Below are 19,205 nucleotides of genomic sequence, written 5' to 3'. Positions count from 1 at the left end.
CATGTAAGATAATCCCTAAGCTAATACAAACTTCTTCGGGATGATTCTTCTTCTTTATTTTATTTTCTTCGCTATTTCTCTTTTATTCTTTATTTTCTTCTATCAGCTGTTCTTTGATTTTGTATTTAATAGAGTTTTTATCTTCATATTCCTCATCATATTCTTTACAATATTTATTTAACAGTTTTGGAATTATGTGAGATAACATTCTTTCTCCATATAACGTGTTCGCTCGTTCTATTTCATAGTCCGTGTTTCTTGTGTTGTAAATATTTGTAGATTTCTTCTTGTATATATCTTCAAAGTAGTATTTTGTTATGTACATTAATGTTGATAGTTGTATAGGTGATAACAATCTATTTCTTTGCTCTTCACATTTAAACAGATATTTCTTGATGTGATTTTGTATTGATATGAGAGGTGTCATCATATATTTTGGTGTATGTACATACAATGTTGCCCCATATCTTAATAAAGACTCGACTAATGCATAATATATATTCTTCTTAATCGTATTTGGTAAGTATTCAGCTTCGATTTTCCTTATTTGGTAGTTTATTATTCTCAACAAGCAGAAGAAGAAGAAGGAAAAGAAAGATCAAAGGAAAGAGAAAGACAAAGACAGAAGAGATCCTTGTGCATTTATACTACTTGCAATTTAAGTAGGTATCTACATACCTACTCGTATAACAAAACCTATGATGTAGGTACTGAAGGTAGGTATTTTTTTTTTTTTTTTTTTTTTTAAGAGGTTTGACAGAGGGAACTGTAACTTCTATGGTCTTATCGTCCCGAAATCGAAGAGAGAAGGAAAACAGGATAGGAGAAAGCCAGCCGTTCCGAGAACGAACATTATCCCATCAGGATAAAATCCGCCCCGGGCGGGAATCGAACCCGCGGCCTAGCGCTTACAAGGCAGACGCACTACCAATAGCAAATCTTTGAAAGGTAACCTTTAGGAACAAGTTTTGTCCAATAACCATTACTGACTGTCAATGTTGTGAGTTTCATCCGATTTTTACCGAATGTCCTTGTAGGCAATGTAATTTAAATGGGAGTGTTCCTACTACACACGTTCCTTGTCTAGACCTTGTTTAGACTGCGGGAGTAAAGGGACTTTTCAGTCTCATTCGGGCAGGATAAACAAGGTATATTCTATTCTATTCTACACACGACAAGATTTTTTTCCGAACGACACAAAATTTCCCTGTAGGCAATGTACCTAACTTAAATGAGTGTTCCCACTACACACGACACGATTTATTTTCCGAACGAAACAAAATGTCCTATAGGCAGTGTAACTTAAATGAGTGTTCCCACTGCGCACGACACGATTTTTTCCAGACGGCTCTAACCTAATACGAACTCGTAATGATTTATGAGTTGTTCAAATCCTCCAACACTAAAATTCCATGCCTCAAACATAATAATAATGGACTCTTGAGTGGAAGGTAACCACTAGGTGAGGTTAACGCCGGAGGCGTTCTCTACCACCTAACCCTTAGAGCTCCGTTATTATGTGGTCACACTCTCAAATAAAAATGAGGATAAAATTCCATGAGAGAAGGAAGACAAGATAGGAGAAAGCCAGCCGTTCCGAGAACGAACATCCGTTCAGGATAAAAATCCGCCCGGGCAGGAATTGAACCCACTGCCTACCGCTTACAAGACACACACACACTACAATCCAAACTCTACTTATAAACTTCGATTTTGGTCCGTTCCGAGAACGAACATCCGTTCAGGATAAAAATCCGCCCGGGCAGGAATTGAACCCACTGCCTACCGCTTACAAGACACACACACTACAATCCAAACTCTACTTATAAACTTCGACTTTGGCCTTCTACCGTCAGCAACCTCGGAAGAAGTTAAAAGAATTTCCCAGTGGATCATTTATGTTAAGCAACGTTTTGCGTGGATGGTACAGGTTGCGTCCGATAGATACATCAGTGTGTAACAACTACAAGAAGCTTATATTTTTGTGTGTAAAAAAAGAAAAGAAAAAAACCTACACATGAGAAAGAACAAAGTATCTGATTCGCTTCTTTTGATAGGTTTAAACTACGTAATTGACAAAGATGGCAAAACTAGACAAGGAACTTATCTTCCTTATGTAACTTGTAATGTAAGTAGAACCAGCTTTTTTGCAAGATGCCAAAATCTGATAATGTACATTATCCGATTTTGACATCATTCCATTTGGTTTTGGCACGATGCCAAATCAGGTTATTGTCCATTATCTTTTTTGGCATCTTTGAAATATACTAATTATTTAGAATTTGTCAGATGGCAAAACAAGATAATATCCAATATCATGGTTTGCCGTCTTCTTAAAATAAGAAAAGAGTAAAAACAGAAGATTTCATGGTGGTTAAAATCCAATAACCGTTTTTGGCACCGTTGAAACTCACAGAACCTGCAGTTATCCTGTTTTGACTCCATTAATATCTCAGGAACGGTAAGTCGTAGGACAATTCTGATTATACCAATCGATAGAGCGCAAAAAGGTTACTAAGAATCAATTACTAACTCCATTTTGAAAAAAATGTTGGTTATCGTGTTTTGCCATCTTCCCACAGAAGCAATCTCTGTTTTTTCTCTTGTATGACAGCCTTCTTTTTGTAGCAGCACGTCTGTCCAAGACAGTCACCTATCTATTTCTAGATACCAACCAAGCACAATGTAGCTTCAGCAGTCTCTAAACTTGGAAAACGAGAGAAAGAAAAATCCCCATTATACTCGATACTGCCGTGAAACTGAAAGAAACGCAACAAGCAACATGCTGCCATATTGCATAAGTTTCACGGCGGTCACATGGGCAAAACCAAGAAGCAGTTTGTGCTACATCATACCATATTGCATATCCAAAGTGGCCTATCCCTATCACCATTATTATTGTTACTAGCTGAATTCCGTCGCTTCGCTCCGGAATCCCGCTAGTTCATCCCGAGGCATGGCCAAACTTGTAGAAAAAGATAAAAATTCGGTCGGGCTGCGCGCTCCCTATCAACTACATAGTTATCAAACTAAAAACATAAACGAAACTCAAAATGTTGGTCGAGAGCGGAACATTTCTCTCCCGCAGTCTCTGCACTCTGTGTATTTCTTATGGTGGAGATTTTAGCGATCAAAAATTGATCATATCTCAGGTTCTCAGGATCGGTTTAGATTTACAGTGAAACCAAAAATTGATCATATCTCAGGATCGGTTTAGATTTTCAATGAAACCTTCCTCAGTGAGGAAGGTTTCATTTGGAATAATGGTCTGGTCTTTGAAGATGCATGCTACGTAGCATCTTGCGACTTGCTACTTGCGACGTGTTACCTCGCTGTGAAAGCCGCCTTACAGTCTCCTTTCGCCCAATTTCAGCCAAGACAATTTCAGTCAATATTGTTCGAAATAATGGTCTGGTCTTTGAAGATGCATGCTACGTAGCATCTTGCGACTTGCTACTTGCGACGTGTTACCTCACTGTGAAAGCCGCCTCACAGTCTCCTTTCGCCCAATTTCAGCCAAGACAATTTCAGTCAATATTGTTCGAATACAGTTTTATACATTTTTAAAACACGACCATAATTCTTTCCACTGTTGTAGGAAACACAATTCTTAGAAAATAGGAAATTTTACGAGGGACATCGAAAGCGGTCAAAATTACTTCCTACACTCTCAGCATGTCATCACCAAGCGCTGGCAACCGACGGATGAACATTGACGTGATTAAACTGATCCAGAGCAAGCATGAGGTTACCATATTGGAAATAGGAAATTTTACGAGGGACATCGAAAGCGGTCAAAATTACTTCCTACACTCTCAGCATGTCGTCACCGAGCGCTGGCAACCGACGGATGAACATTGACGTGATTAAACTGATCCAGAGCAAGCATGAGGTTACCATATTGGGCAGTAAGTCTAAAATTGATGATTTTCCAACTGTATCCATAATGGCATGTTTTGGCACATAATTATTCAAAATTAATACAAACTACATAATATGTCCTTTAAAGAAAAATTGTAGTCATGGCACTAATTATTATCTAATGACTTCATTTCATAGCACCAATATTCGTTCAAATTACAGAGGGATGGGCTCAACCCATTTACTTCGGGGTTCAGTCGAAGTTCCTTGGCAATGTGTCCCAAACTGTGTTCCAGTTCCTAGGGTTTAGCGTTTAGCCAAACGGGTTAAGAGAGCAGCCATAGAAGGCTAAACCCAAAGGTAAACTCGTATATCGTATAACTCGTATATTAGCTTTTTTGAGTAAAGAGTTAAAGAGGCAGAAAGCCTTGGATCATAGGTAGAAATTGTTGAACCCACAAGCTGGGTTTAGCCAAAGAGTTTTTCATAACATCCGTAACAGTTCTTTGATCAAAGCTGCCTATAACTGGTTCAACCCACTTTGGGGGTTTCGGGTTAACCAACAGTTTCTCGGTTTAACAAGTGTCATAGATTCAACCCATAGTCTGGGTTAGCAAAACAGTGAGTTTTTCATAACATCCGTAACAGTTCTTTGATCAAAGCTGCCTATAACTGGTTCAACCCACTTTGGGGGTTTCGGGTTAACCAACACTCGGTTTAACAAGTGTCATAGATTCAACCCATAGTCTGGGTTAGCAAAACAGTTTTTTCGAAGAATCCGTAACAGAAGGATTTCTCTAAACGTTCAACGTTTGAGGTTTTTCAGTTAATCCCAAGAGTTTCTATTGTTTCTAAAGCAGCCATAAAATTCAACCCGGAGGCTGGGTTTAGCCAAAGAGTTTTTCAAAGCGCTCGTAACAGAAAGGCTTCTTTAAACGAAGTTGGCTTGAGTAGAGTGGATCAACCCCAATTTAGATTTCCGTATTATTAACATTGCGTACAGCAGAGGTTCGACCCACAGTCTGGGTTTATCCAAATACTTTCTATATCAGCCATAGATTAGACCAACCCACTTTGAGGTTTTCGGTTTAACAGTGTTATACATTCAACCCATAGTCTGGGTTTATACAAATAGTCTCTATAGCAGCCGAGACCAACCCACTTTGAGGTTTTCGGTTTAACAGTGTTATACATTCAACCCATAGTCTGGGTTTATACAATAGTCTCTATAGCAGCCATAGAATGGTTCAACCCAGAGGATGGGTTTAGCCAAAGAGTTTTTCAAAGCATCCGTGGCAGTACGGCTTGTCGTTTTGCTCCTTGAAGGTGCCCTTGTTGAGTTGCCGCAAACAGAAGGCGCACACGAAATGTTCCGGATGGAACTTGCGGAACATGGCGGTAATACAACGACCTGCGGCAGAAAAAGGTAATATTGAATTAGTTATTAAACAAAGACACCTGCGGCTGAAAAAGGTGGTAGTATTATTCTTCAACTAATATTTCATTACAAATTTTCATCAGTAAATGGTTTCTTCAAATTAAATTGATCCCAAGGGCAAGGAAAACCTAGACCCTTGACAAATAGAGTGTGCCTGAAGGCATGTGATGACTGTGATGTGTTCCAATCCACTTGACCCCGCCCCGTTTCAATATTCATTAAACAAAGACACCTCCAGCAGAGGATATTCTAAATGATTTACCCAATCCCAACGTTAGCCACGTTCTATCCAATCCTGGCCAAGTTCACATCCATGGCTTGTCTCAGACTAGCTCTGCTCCGCAAGGTCCACGAGGCTATGTTCACCCACAACCAAATCCTGGCGAAGTTCCCACCCATGGTGGAACTCAGACTAGCTCTACTCCACGAACCTATGTTCACCCACAACCCACTTCTGGCGAAGTCTCAAAGTAGAAAAGAATCAACAAATTTCATGAGTTTTGTACCTAATATTTTATTTTATACCTCATGCCATTATATACCGTCCCACAACTGTGTCAACATTGCGGAAATCTCTGCCTGCCTAAAAAATAATAATAGAACGAAGCTCCGAGAAAATACGAGTACATACATGAAACAGTGAAACACCCTGTATTTTGATTAAAATTAATTAATTAAGTAGATTATTACATTAAAGTTGGCTAAGGTCTTGTCGTCCCGAAATCGAAGAGAAAAAGAGGACAGGAAAGAAGAAAGCCAGCCGTTCCGAGAATGAACATTATCCCAAATCGAAGAGAAAAAGAGGACAGGAAAGAAGAAAGCCAGCCGTTCCGAGAATGAACATTATCCCATTAGGATAAAATGCTTTCTCTTGAAGATGAAGAAGCACAAGGGAGAAAAGTAGTCACAACGAATTGAACTAGATCGGCTAAAATCTCGTAGTAGTTATTTGCATGTTATAAATAAAAGATTTCTTCGAGTGAAGGTAAGGTAAATTGTTGTTCCTTAAAAATAGACAGCTGCACAAATTTCAAAATTTAAGGAGCAATTCTGAAGGGAACTAAGGCCACTACTAGAGAGGTTGAAATCTCAACGATATTACCGTAGAAGTCTGATTTACTGGTGAATTTCGCCCGTAGGTTCGATAAGGAAATCCCAAGATTAATCGGTAAGACCCTTTTTACATCTACAAAATCCCTAAAATTAAAATATTCGAAATACCGAGTGAGTAAAGCTTTGTTCAGCTTAGAACAAGATCCTTGGATACATCTACAAAATCCCTAAAATTAAAATATTCGAAATACCGAGTGAGTAAAGCTTTGTTCAGCTTAGAACAAGATCCTTGGATTTTTTCCCCCCTGAAATTTTTCACAATGCTTATTGCTAAGAGGTGCTCAAAAGCAAATGAATCAAAACGGTTAACATTGGGCACATTTTTTATTCCACTTTGATCTCTCGTCTGCTCATCTCTTCGTTTTTAGCTGATCTTCATTTAGTCTAATACATCTTGTACACTAACCCCCTCACCTACATACCTATATTGTATGTAATCATACAATTTCTTTCCCCTTGACACATTTTTTAAAGGTGTTATTAAAAAAACATGAAAATAAATACCCACAATAAATGTACTATATAAAAATAAATATCCACAAATGTGACAAAGTCTGCATTTAATGTCACCCGATTTGTAAATATTATCTGCAAGACACATTTAAGAGTTTTTAAACGCCCCTTGCGAAACAAAGAAATTCGTGACAAAACATATTGTTCAAATTTTAGATTGTTTCAAGAACATAAATGAAAGATTTGGTGCAAATATCTTCTCGAGAGTTTTTAAACGCCCCTTGCGAAACAAAGAAATTCGTGACAAAACATATTGTTCAAATTTTAGATTGTTTCAAGAACATAAATGAATGATTTGGTGCAAATATCTTCTCCGCCTTCTTTAGGTAAATTGTTTTAACGTTTGCTGTCATCATACTTGCTCTACATCTTATTGGTTTTGCATCTGCAAACTGTTCCATAATCCAGCTGGGTCATTATTTTGGAATCCGACTATTTCTAAATAGGACGCTTTCTTCTTTGTTTGGGAGGGATCTTTCTCAACTGAAATAAAAAGAAAATAAAATAATCAGAGCAAACGGACTAAATAAATTAAGGTAAACTAATTAATGTAGTGGATTTTGTGGATATCACAGCATTACTAAGAGCCTCCTTCAATAAATGTACGTAATTATTTCTATAATAATTCTTCTTTTTACTCTGGTACTGCCGCCATTGGAGGGTAGCGCGGGTTCGATTCCCGCCCGGGGCAAACTTTATCCTCAGCAGATAAGGTTCGTTCTTGGAACGGCTGGCTTTCTCCTATCCTGTCCTTCTCTCTTCGATTTCGGGATGATGAGACCATAGCAGTTAGAGACGTTAGAGTTCCCTCTATTCAAAACTTCAAAAGAACTATTGATAAAATAAATTGATAATAATAAAGTCGACTTCACTTACCGTTCATTTACGTCATTTATTTGTTGACAAATTTCCTAGACTCATTAGAAAATAGAAAATTAAAGTCACATGGGCAGTTTGGGCACAGATGCGTTTGTTTACTTTTGCTGAGAGTGCCTTCTGAAACGAGTTGTATGTTTTTCAATTATTTTTCAGTAAAAAAGAAAAATTATAAAAACATGGTTTTCCTTTCACGCCTCAAGATCATGCGAAAAAACTATCGTGATGGAAAAATGGATATTTTGGGCGTCACTTCACACTTTATGGAGTTCTATTAAATTCTGCTAGAACGTAAATATTATTGACTACGAGCTTGCCCTCTAAGAAGACAAAACGGATGGAAATAAACTGCAAAAGAAATGACATTAGTGATGGAAAAATGGATATTTTGGGCGTCACTTCACACTTTATGGAGTTCTATTAATGATTCTGCTAGAACGTAAATATTATTGACTACGAGCTTGCCCTCTAAGAAGACAAAACGTATGGAAATAAAAATAAACTGCAAAAGAAATGACATGTGATGGAAAAATGGATATTTTGGGCGTCACTTCACACTTTATGGAGTTCTATTAATGATTCTGCTAGAACGTAAATATTATTGACTAAGAGCTTGCCCTCTAAGAAGACAAAACGTATGGAAATAAACTGCAAAAGAAATGACATTTTCTGAATGGCGAAGTAATAGAAAAAGTTAAGTCCTTCCAGTACTTGGGCAGCATTATAACAACAAGTGGAGGTGCAGATGAAGACATAAAGATAAGGATACTTAAAGCAAGAAGAGCCTTCATCTAATTAAATCCCATCTGGAAATCATCATATCTACGAAGGAAAACCAAGGTTAGAATCTTTTAAGTCCTTCCAGTACTTGGGCAGCATTATAACAACAAGTGGAGGTGCAGATGAAGACATAAAGATAAGGATACTTAGAGCAAGAAGAGCCTTCATCTAATTAAATCCCATCTGGAAATCATCACATCTACGAAGGAAAACCAAGCTTAGAATCTTCGAAACTAATGTCAAATCTGTATTACTCTATGGCTGTCAAACATGGAAAGTGACCAAAGCTCTGACTGGGACCTTGCAAACCTTCATAAACTCATGCCTGAGGAGAATTTTAAACATCAGATGGCTGGAAAAAATAACCAATATAGAACTATGGAGAAGGTGTAACGAAGAAAAAATAGAAGATGTAATCAGAGACCGGAAGTATGGATGGATAGGTCACACCTTGAGGAGAAAGGACACAATCAGCAAGGAGGCGTTAGATTGGAATCCACAGGGGAGACGTGGGACAGGCAGGCCGAAAACAACATGGAGACGGACAATAGAGGAGATTACGGCAGCTGGAAAGTCCTCGGGAGAGGTTAAAGGTCTGGCACAAAATCGCGTCCGTTTTCGTTCCTTTGTTGCGGCCCTACGTCCCCCCTAGGGATTCAAGGATATAAGTCGAAGTCAACGAGCTTGCCCTCTTCTTGTACATATTATGTTTTCTGCTGTAACATGATTCCCTTGTTGTTGTAGCGGCTTCAGCTGTAGCCGAATGGTTATGGTAGAATAAAGAAGGGATATCTTCTTTATCTGCCATACACCGGGATGATGGTCTCTGGCCATGTTCGATTGGCTCGTCCTGAACGGTAGTCAATCATCGTGGGGACTTGTGTATGTTTTTAAACGAAGTCAACGAGCTTGCCCTCTTCTTGTACATATTATGTTTTCTGCTGTAACATGATTCCCTTGTTGTTGTAGCGGCTTCAGCTGTAACCGAATGGTTATGGTAGAATAAAGAAGGGATATCTTCTTTATCTGCCATACACCGGGATGATGGTCTCTAGCCATGTTCGATTGGCTCGTCCTGAACGGTAGTCAATCATCGTGAGGACTTGTGTATGTTCTTTGAAAGCAGAGCTGAACCCCTCTAAAGTGATATGTACAATTCAACTGATTTTTGGGATTTGAGGCTTGAAAGAAGGTTGGTGAAATCTGAACGACCGAAAGAAAGTGAATGAATGACCTTGTGACGTCATAGAGTACAATTTATGACTGCTGAGAAGGTCGTTGCTCAGAGGAGAAAACGAATAAATGGGTGTTGGATTGACGCGGTTTAGTTGATCTAGTCTAGCGATAGATTTGAGTAGATCTACTGATTTGAATCAAGGAAATCGTCAAATAGTGCGATGAAGGCTGTTGGTTATGATTATGTAGGATAAAATTGTATAGTGTCTCGACCCTTCTTAAAAATCATATCTAACATTTTGTTTGCTTTGTCTCGGCACCCTTAGTATTGTTGATCGAAATTTGTCTTTTACCTAATACTAAGGTCGAGTTTTACCACCATAGATTGTTGTTAATGTTGTAGCAGTGACAGCAGATCAGTCAACATCTCCTATCGTCAAAGTGCGATGAAGGCTGTTGGTTATGATTGTGTTGGATAAAATTGTATAGTGTCTCGACCCTTCTTAAAAATCATATCTAACATTTTGTTTGATTTGTCTCGGCACCCTTAGTATTATTGATCGAAATTTGTCTTTTACCTACTAAGGTCGAGTTTTACCACCGTCGATTGTTGTTGTAGCAGTGACAGCAGATCAGTCAACATCTCCAACAGGTTCCAGGGTTGGAATGAGATCAAGAAAGGTGGCAGCTTGTATTGGGTTCTCCCAGAGGTCTATCAACTGAGTTCAGTTCGAAGTTGACCTGGCTATTCAGTATAGGAAAATCCTCGTTTCATCTCAATCCCGAGTTGGTAAACCCCAGCACAACTGGCGTGTGGCGTACCCTGTGCTTTGCAACTTGCAGCGGAAAAAGTAACACGCTGTTTGTTATTTCTTATTCCGTCAGTTTTTTGTACCACTTATTTGAAAATATTAACTGAGTTCAGTTCGAAGTTGACCTGGCTATTCAGTATAGGAAAATCCTCGTTTCATCTCAATCCGGAGTTGGTAAACCCCAGGTAAACTCGTTCCATCTCATAACTGGTGTACCCTGTGTGCTTTGCAACTTGCAGCGGAAAAAGTATATAACACACTGTTTGTTATTTCTTATTCCGTCAGTTTTTTGTACCACCTATTTGAAATAAAAAGTAACACGCTGTTTGTTATTTCTTATTCCGTCAGTTTTTTGTACCACTTATTTGAAAATTTAACGTGTGATCATTTCGGTCAGAATATATGACCATGCAGTTCCAGGTTCCTTCACCCAAACCTAATTCCCTGATTGCATAACAAATCAGTTGGAATCGATTGGCACTGGAATTGATAATCATGAATCCATCATATCAGTAATCAATCGAGTGGTTTCCAACCTTATCTTCCTTTCGAAACGCTAAAGGTGCGGTGCGTTTACGTCAGGACCGATTGACATCGCTTGAAATACGTCCACAAGTCTCAATCGATCGTCGCGTAGCGTCGATTGACATTGATGTCTACATTTGTCAGTCAACTCCGTCAATGCGTCAATATTGACATAGTGTAAACCTGTAAATGCATCGTAAGATTCGAGTCCCAGCAGTGAGTGCAGCACCTTAAAGAAAAGGCAGGTAGAAAATACTCGTCCTGTAAGTAGATTGTCTTTCGAAACGCTAAAGGTGCGGTGCGTTTACGTCAGGACCGATTGACATCGCTTGAAATACGTCCACAAGCCTCAATCGATCGTCGCATCGCGTCGATTGACATTGAATACATTGATGTCTACATTTGTCAGTCAACTCCGTCAATGCGTCAATATTGACATAGTGTAAACCTGTAAATACATCTTAAGATTCGAGTCCCAGCAGTGAGTGCAGCACCTTAAAGAAAAGGAAGGTAGAAAATACTCGTATTTTGTGAAGATCGCATTTTAGTACAAGGATACATCCCTGTGTTACGCATGATAACAGATAACGTAATCCCGGAATCAAGCCAGTGGATCTGCTTACAATGAAGTTTAATTCATAAACTCCTGTCCAAATTGAATTTTAATTCATAGACGTCGGGCAAAGTTCACCACTCATACGTGCAGACACACAAAAAATGCAAAGTAGACAACACTAATCTAAAGTTTACCTAATTTGGGTTCTACGTGCCTTGTTCTTAAAATCTGTTACATCATCAAAATCAGAATTTTCTCAAAAATAATTAATTAAAAAATGTACTCTATGTTTTTATTAGCCAGGCAACAGCAATTATTCGTGAAGCACCAAATAGATGTTTCATATGTTTATTTACGTGAGAACATCATCCTAAACAACTTCTATTTTTTCAAACAGGTGAATTTTTATCTACCCAAATAAATAATTATTTTCGTCATAACTCAATAACTACTAGGTCTACTACTCAGAACTTCTTCCCTACACGTGAGAAGTGATAGGAACACTGAACCAAAATTTGACCTGTAAAACCAATCAGAAATTACATAAATTATCGAATTCTTCAAAAGCTCTGATATGAGGTGACTTATGAAAGATTACTGAATGAAGAATATTGGGATCCGGACTCATTAACTCTTCTTCCCTACACGTGAGAAGTGACAGCAAGAGTGAACCAAAATTTGACCTGTAAAACCAATCCTCAGAAATTACATAAATCATTGATAAAAGAATATTCAAATATTGAGATCCGGAGAACATGTTATATTCAGTATTCACCACTGATATGATTTGACTTCTGATTAGTGAATGGAGAATATTGAGATCCGGAGAACATGTTCAAGATTCACCTCAGGAAGCCAGAGGGGTGTTGGGATCACTGTTTTGTTTACGTAAGATTGACCAACGCGATGACTTCCATGGACATTTTACTTTCTAAGATCATAATCTCGGAATTTGACCCGCCAATGCCCCCGGACCACGCTCAGGTCCAAGGAAGATTTGCTGGTGTTCACTATACGTATATTGGTATCTAGTGATTCTAGTGGTTAGTCCTGAATGAAGAATATTGGGATCCGGACTCATTAACTCTTCTTCCCTACACGTGAGAAGTGACAGCAAGAGTGAACCAAAATTTGACCTCCTGTAAAACCAATCCTCAGAAATTACATAAATCATTGATAAAAGAATATTCAAATATTGAGATCCGGAGAACATGTTATATTCAGTATTCCACTGATATGATTTGACTTCTGATTAGTGAATGGAGAATATTGAGATCCGGAGAACATGTTCAAGATTCACCTTTTGATAAAAGAATATTCAAATATTGAGATCCGGAGAACATGTTATATTCAGTATTCACCACTGATATGATTTGACTTCTGATTAGTGATTGGAGAATATTGATATCCGGAGAACATGTTCAAGATTCACCTCAGGAAGCCAGAGGGGTGTTGGGATCACTGTTTACGTAAGATTGACCAACGCGATGACTCCCATGGACATTTTACTTTCTAAGTTCACAATCTTGGAATTTGACCCGCCATTGCCCCCGGACCACGCTCAGGCCCAAGGAAGATTTGCTGGTGTTTACTATATTGGTATCTTGGAAGATCTAGTGATTCTAGTGCTTAGTCGGTCGGGTGCATTGGCGTAGGCTGAAGATTTAGATGTAAGTATGTAACCCGCATGCAGGATGATTGGATGAAAGGGGATCTGTGGGTGTCGTAACTTAAATGCCATGTTTTTTTTAAAGTTACTCGGTTTTTTTTTTTAATCTCATATTTCTCGAAGCTTACCCCCCTCCTTCCCTCACAGGCGTTAGCATTTACATTTTAAAAAAGTGCTGTTCATAGGCGATAATGATCTAGAATTCTATTTTTTTAAAGAGGTTTGATAGAGGGAACTGTAACTGCCAAGGTCTTATCGCCCCGAAATCAAAGAGAGAAGGAAGACAGGATAGGAGAAAGCCAGCCGTTCCGAGAACGGTGCTGCATTTAAAATTTTCAAAGGTACAAATAGAGTGCTGTTCATAGGCGATAATGATCTAAAATTCTAGACTGACAAGAGTGTCTAGCTCTAGCACATAAACAAATGCATATACATACATAAGCATTCTCGTACAAATAGTTCATAGGCGATAATGATCTAAAATTCTAGACTGACAAGAGTGTCTAGCTCTAGCACATAAACAAATGCATATACATAAGCATTCTGTCTACTTATTAAGATGCGAGGCAGTCATGATTTGAGCAGTCATTGTTCGCGTCTCATTTCTATTAGCATTGTTTATTGATCTTGTATCTTGATGCGAACACTGTCACTCGTAATTAACGACCGAAAGAAAGTGAATGAATGACCTTGTGACGTCATAGAGTACAATTTATGACTGCTGAGAAGGTCGTTGCTCAGAGGAGAAACCGAATAAAGTGGGTGTTGGATTTAGTTGATCTAATCTAGCGATAGATTTGAGTAGATCTACTGATTTGAATCAAGGAAATCGTCAAACAGTGCGATGAAGGCTGTTGGTTATGATTATGTAGGATAAAATTGTATAGTGTCTCGACCTCTCGACCCTTCTTAAAAAACATATCTAACATTTTGTTTGATTTGTCTCGGCACCCTTAGTATTATTGACCATGAAATTTGTCTTTTACCTACTAAGGTCGAGTTTTACCACCGTAGATTGTTGTTGTAGCTGTGACAGCAGATCAGTCAACATCCCCAGAGGTTCCATGGTTGGAATGAGATCAAGAAAGGTGGCAGCTTGTATTGGGTTCTCCCAGAGGTCTATTAACTGAGTTCAGTTCGAAGTTGACCTGGCTATTCAGTATAGGAAAATCCTCGTTTCATCTCAATCCGGAGTTGGTAAACCCCAGCATAACTGGTGTACCCTGTGTTTTGCACCTTGCAGCGGAAAAAGTAACACGCTGTTTGTTATTTCTTATTCCGTCAGTTTTTTGTACCACTTATTTGAAAATTTAACGTGTGATCATTTCGGTCAGAATATATGACCATGCAGTTCCAGGTTCCTTCACCCAAACCTAATTCCCTGATTGCATAACAAATCAGTTGGAATCGATTGGCACTGGAATTGATAATCATGAATCCATCATATCAGTAATCAATCGAGTGGTTTCCAACCTTACCTTCTTTACATTTTTTTCAAAGGTACTATTGGCCTTATCATCTTTCCATTGCTAGGCTACTAATCGCTAGGGTTGGACGGCCAGCCGATAGGCCTGAAATATGTATATGGAAAACGAGACGAGACAAGGTCAGTAGACAGTCCACTAACTCTACTGGCATTCAGTAGCATTCCAGTCCAGTTCGTTCGGCAGAATCTATTAGATTATTAAATCTGTAGCTCTACAGAAGTGTATTTTATTCAACTGGACGGGAATGTTCTTAGACGCCAGTGTCGCCAGTGCAAGCTGGACTGCCAACTGATCTTGTGTAATTGACCCGTGACTGGGCCCACATTTGAGAACTCCTCAGTCAAACATTGTCAGGAAAACTCAATTACAAACAAAGATCTTATCCCGTGTAGCATGGAGTCAGTAAGCGTGAAGTTTCAATATTTGGAAATAGAAAAAAAAACTCTGAACACAAAACTCACGAAAATTATACATCGCAATCACGCATAGAAAAAAATAACGGTACAGTTTTTCTTTAATGGAAAGAGTGTAGAAATTGTATGACCAAGGCTGTATGTAGTATATTTATCGGTAGAAACACAGCTATACTACTTCTTAATCTTTTTCAAAGGTACTATTGGCCTTATCATCTTTCCATTGCTAGGCTACTAATCGCTAGGGTTGGACGGCCAGCCGATAGGCCTGAAATATGCATATGGAAAACGAGACGAGACAAGGTCAGTAGACAGTCCACTAACTCTACTGGCATTCAGTAGCATTCCAGTCCAGTTCGTTCGGCAGAATCTATTAGATTATTAAATCTGTAGCTCCACAGAAGTGTATTTTATTCAACTGGACGGGAATGTTCTTAGACGTCAGTGGTTTTAATACTCCGCCAGTAGCTAGACAGGCTGTGGACTGCCAACTGATCTTGTGTAATCCAACCATAACCCCATGACAGTTCAGACTTATGTGGCGTATGGTACAGGTGGGCCAATAAATGGTACGTTTTTTAGATGGGCGAATAAATGGTACACTTACCCTACATCGCAATCACGCATAGAAAAAAATAACGGTACAGTTTTTCTTTAATGGAAAGAGTGTAGAAATTGTATGACCAAGGCTGTATGTGGTATATTTATCGGTAGAAACACAGCTATACCTACTATACTTCTTAATCTGATGGTATAATAATGTAATTCTAATGGTTTAGCGTCAGGCATTCCCAACCCGCGGTCCGTTAAGTTTTTCTGTGCGGCCCTAGGCAGCTTAAGCTAAGACACTATGCCATGGGAGCTGGTACTATTTTCCAGTAAAAAAAACGTCCAAACATGTTCACCTTGCGGCCTCAGCCCCGATTGAGTTACAAAATACAAAATATAGGTAATCAATTTCTTCTCCCAAACGGCCCGAACCATACAAACAGTACAACTTCATACAATCCAAATAAAACCAAACAATATCTTCTCAAAAGGGACTCATATATACCTACCGATAAGCTATGTCCACACATATAGTCAACCCCGTCGATCGACGAGGTGAATCTATGTTGTCGAGGCAGTGTACGGTTTCAGTGGACGTCCATCGACGGCGTCGACTATATTTTAGACTGACCTTATATGTTTTGGCCCGCGCCGCGGCAAAAACTATTTCCCTTTGATTTTTATTTATGTGTATTTGCATTTACATTTGCTCTGATGCACAGTGGCTTTGTGTATTACCTTAGCTTTTATTTGAAGTATTGCTAATGCATTTTCCCATTTCAAATATTTCCCTTTGATTTTTATTTATGTGTATTTGCATTTACATTTGCTCTGATGCACAGTGGCTTTCGGTATTACCTTAGCTTTTATTTGGAGTATTGGAACTTCTTCTTCTTCTTCTTCTTCTTCTTTTACTGCACCTGTTGCCAAATTTTATTTGGGATTGGCGTTACCCTCGTTTATTCTGCCCCTCGATTCCCTTCTATCCAACACCTTACAAGTCAGGCGCTCTAATACTCTCAAAGATTTTAACTAGGCTGACAAGAACGATGTTCGTTTGTGCAATTTCACGTCACTTAATTTAGAGCAGTCCCTTGGTTTCTTAACCAAGCCTTGAGCATTCCATTAAGAAAGGACAGGAACCTGGGATGCACACCTACCCAGGTGTGATGAAGTATAAAACAAAATAGATAAAGTTAGTATGGAGAATAGAAAAGAGAAACGTGAGAGATGGTAATAACATAGGAGATGGAATGGAAATGGGAAGCAAAATGGAAAAAGAAGATCTGGGACAACCGATAATGTCAGGACATCTCAGATAGTAGAAGAGGAGGAGGAGGAAAAAAAACAAGCTGGGCCCGTCCCTCCGGGAATTTTTTAGCCTGTAGTTTATTCGATCGGGGTTAAAGAAAATCAGTTTATTATTATTATTGATTTGATTTTCGATTTTAATTTCATGTAATGATTTAAAATCAAGACTAGAGACCGTGCTCCCTTTATTCCTTTTAATGTTTCCTAATAATTACCAATATAATGTTTAAGTCATTCATCCATTTATTGGCCTTGCTCGGCGTAGCTTAACATAGGTGACGCTAAAACCGGTCTTAATCTAACAACTGAGTTGTTATCTAAAATTTTCTTGTTTTCAGTTCATAGGTTGTCGCGACAAATTTCAAGATCAGAGCTCATTTGTGTAAGAAAATGTGAAAAAAAAAATCCCCCAAAAACCAGTTTTTTGGCTTTATGGTTTTCTGAACACCACCACTTTCGTGTTTCTGTTAAAAAGACCTTTAATTTGATATGTATACATATAGGTCGACCAGGTTTGGATAAGTCCTTCTATGGCTATGGGGACAGACAGACAGACGACACCGAAGCGAATACAATTGTCCGTCCCTAAACCTTTTATTATTACCTAACTATTGTAATTTAATAAAGGAAGGACGGACTAAAAGAAGAAGAAGATAAAGGACACGATGTGAAAGCAGGATAAAGAAGAGAAGAAGGAGAAAGAGGAAGAAGGAGACGGATGAAAAAAAAAGGGGAAGGAGGAGGAAGAAGAATGGGAATGGAAAGGATAAGGTGATATATAGGTCGACCAGGTTTGGATAAGTCCTTCTATGGGGACAGACAGACGACACCGAAGCGAATACAATAGCCCGTCCACTATATCTTTTATTATTAAATACTATTGTAATTTAATAAAGGAAGGACGGACTAAAAGGAGAAGAAGATAAAGGACACGATGTGAAAGCAGGATAAAGAAGAGAAGAAGGAGAAAGAGGAAGAAGGAGACGGACGAGAGGAAAATGGGGAAATAGCATGATGATGTGTTTTCCACTGATGATGATAATAATATCAGTATTGCAATGGTAGATGGGACATTAGATAATAACGTAGATACCATCAGACTCCTGGACACCTAGATTTGGAACCAGAACTTTACTCATGCATAGTGAATGGAAAAAGTCCGAGCAGACAAAAAACTATTTGAGAAAGAAATGAAAGTAATACAAAAATAGTTTTTTTATCTGTAAATAGGTATATAATTTTACTTCACAGTCAGTTTTATATGTATCGTACCTACATGGACCAGAAAATCTCTCCTTCTACCTGTTTTCAGGTGAGGTCCGGTCATAATTATTAGAAATTTGCACGGAATTTAAATGGAGATGCAAGATCCCAAAACCGGTAACATAAAAAAAAAAGTAAAAAAATAAATCGAAACCTGTAAAAATTTACGTCGGTTTGTTACGCTGATAAGACCTCTTTAATTCTCAAGCTGTCTCCACACTTAAACGACCTCGTCGATTGACGGTCGACTGACGAGGTGAATCTATGTTGTCGAGGCAGTGTACGCTTTCAGTCGACGTCAATCGACCATCGATCGTCAATCGTCATCGATCGACGTCAATCGACTATGTGTGGATACAACTTTATTGTTCTCTTTCCACGGCTTGTCCGAAATTTGATGAAATTTTGACACTTCGGAAAGGAACGTAATAAATGAGGTCCGACAGACCTAGTCTCAAGTACACGTTTAGGTCCCTCAAGTACAACGTTTAGTCCGGAGACCATGTTCTGTGCTACGATATTAGTGGTGATTGGCCGCGCATTGGTAAGTATATTGATAAGCAGACGTGTTGTCAGCGGTAGCTGCACCGAGGGAGGTTGGAGGTCTGTAGCCACGTATTACTTAGCCCGTCCTGAGTCCGACAGTCACCATCATTCCAGGAGTGTGCTTCGTTTAAGTCCAGATGAACCGCATTTGTAGCTCCAGCTACAAGGCTGATTTCAGAGTATTGCTGCTCTTATTCTTATTTATAGTCCCACTTACCTGGGTCAGTGTGATGCCGATTCGCCGCCTATGTGAAAGTAAGTTGGAGGATATAAGACGAGGGGGCGTCGCATTGTGATTGGTGACTGTAGTAGTGCTA

At 38.9% G+C, this 19,205-nt stretch overlaps 1 protein-coding gene across 1 annotated transcript in view; it reads left to right on the top strand.

The window, feature by feature from the left end:
- Nucleotides 1-5,552: 5,552 nt before the first annotated feature.
- LOC103507547 overlaps nucleotides 5,553-19,205 on the top strand; it is an 18,972-nt gene continuing 5,319 nt past the window's right edge. The window contains exon 1 of the mRNA XM_026822367.1: nucleotides 5,553-5,645. Coding sequence (XP_026678168.1) covers nucleotides 5,553-5,645 — 93 coding nt within the window. The remainder of the gene's footprint in view (nucleotides 5,646-19,205) is intronic.

The sequence above is a fragment of the Diaphorina citri genome, unplaced genomic scaffold (genome assembly GCF_000475195.1).
Source record: "Diaphorina citri unplaced genomic scaffold, Diaci psyllid genome assembly version 1.1 scaffold321, whole genome shotgun sequence".
Lineage (NCBI taxonomy): Eukaryota > Metazoa > Arthropoda > Insecta > Hemiptera > Psyllidae > Diaphorina > Diaphorina citri.
The sequence above is the reverse complement of the archived record's forward strand: the minus strand, read 5'-3'. Positions and strand labels throughout refer to the sequence as shown.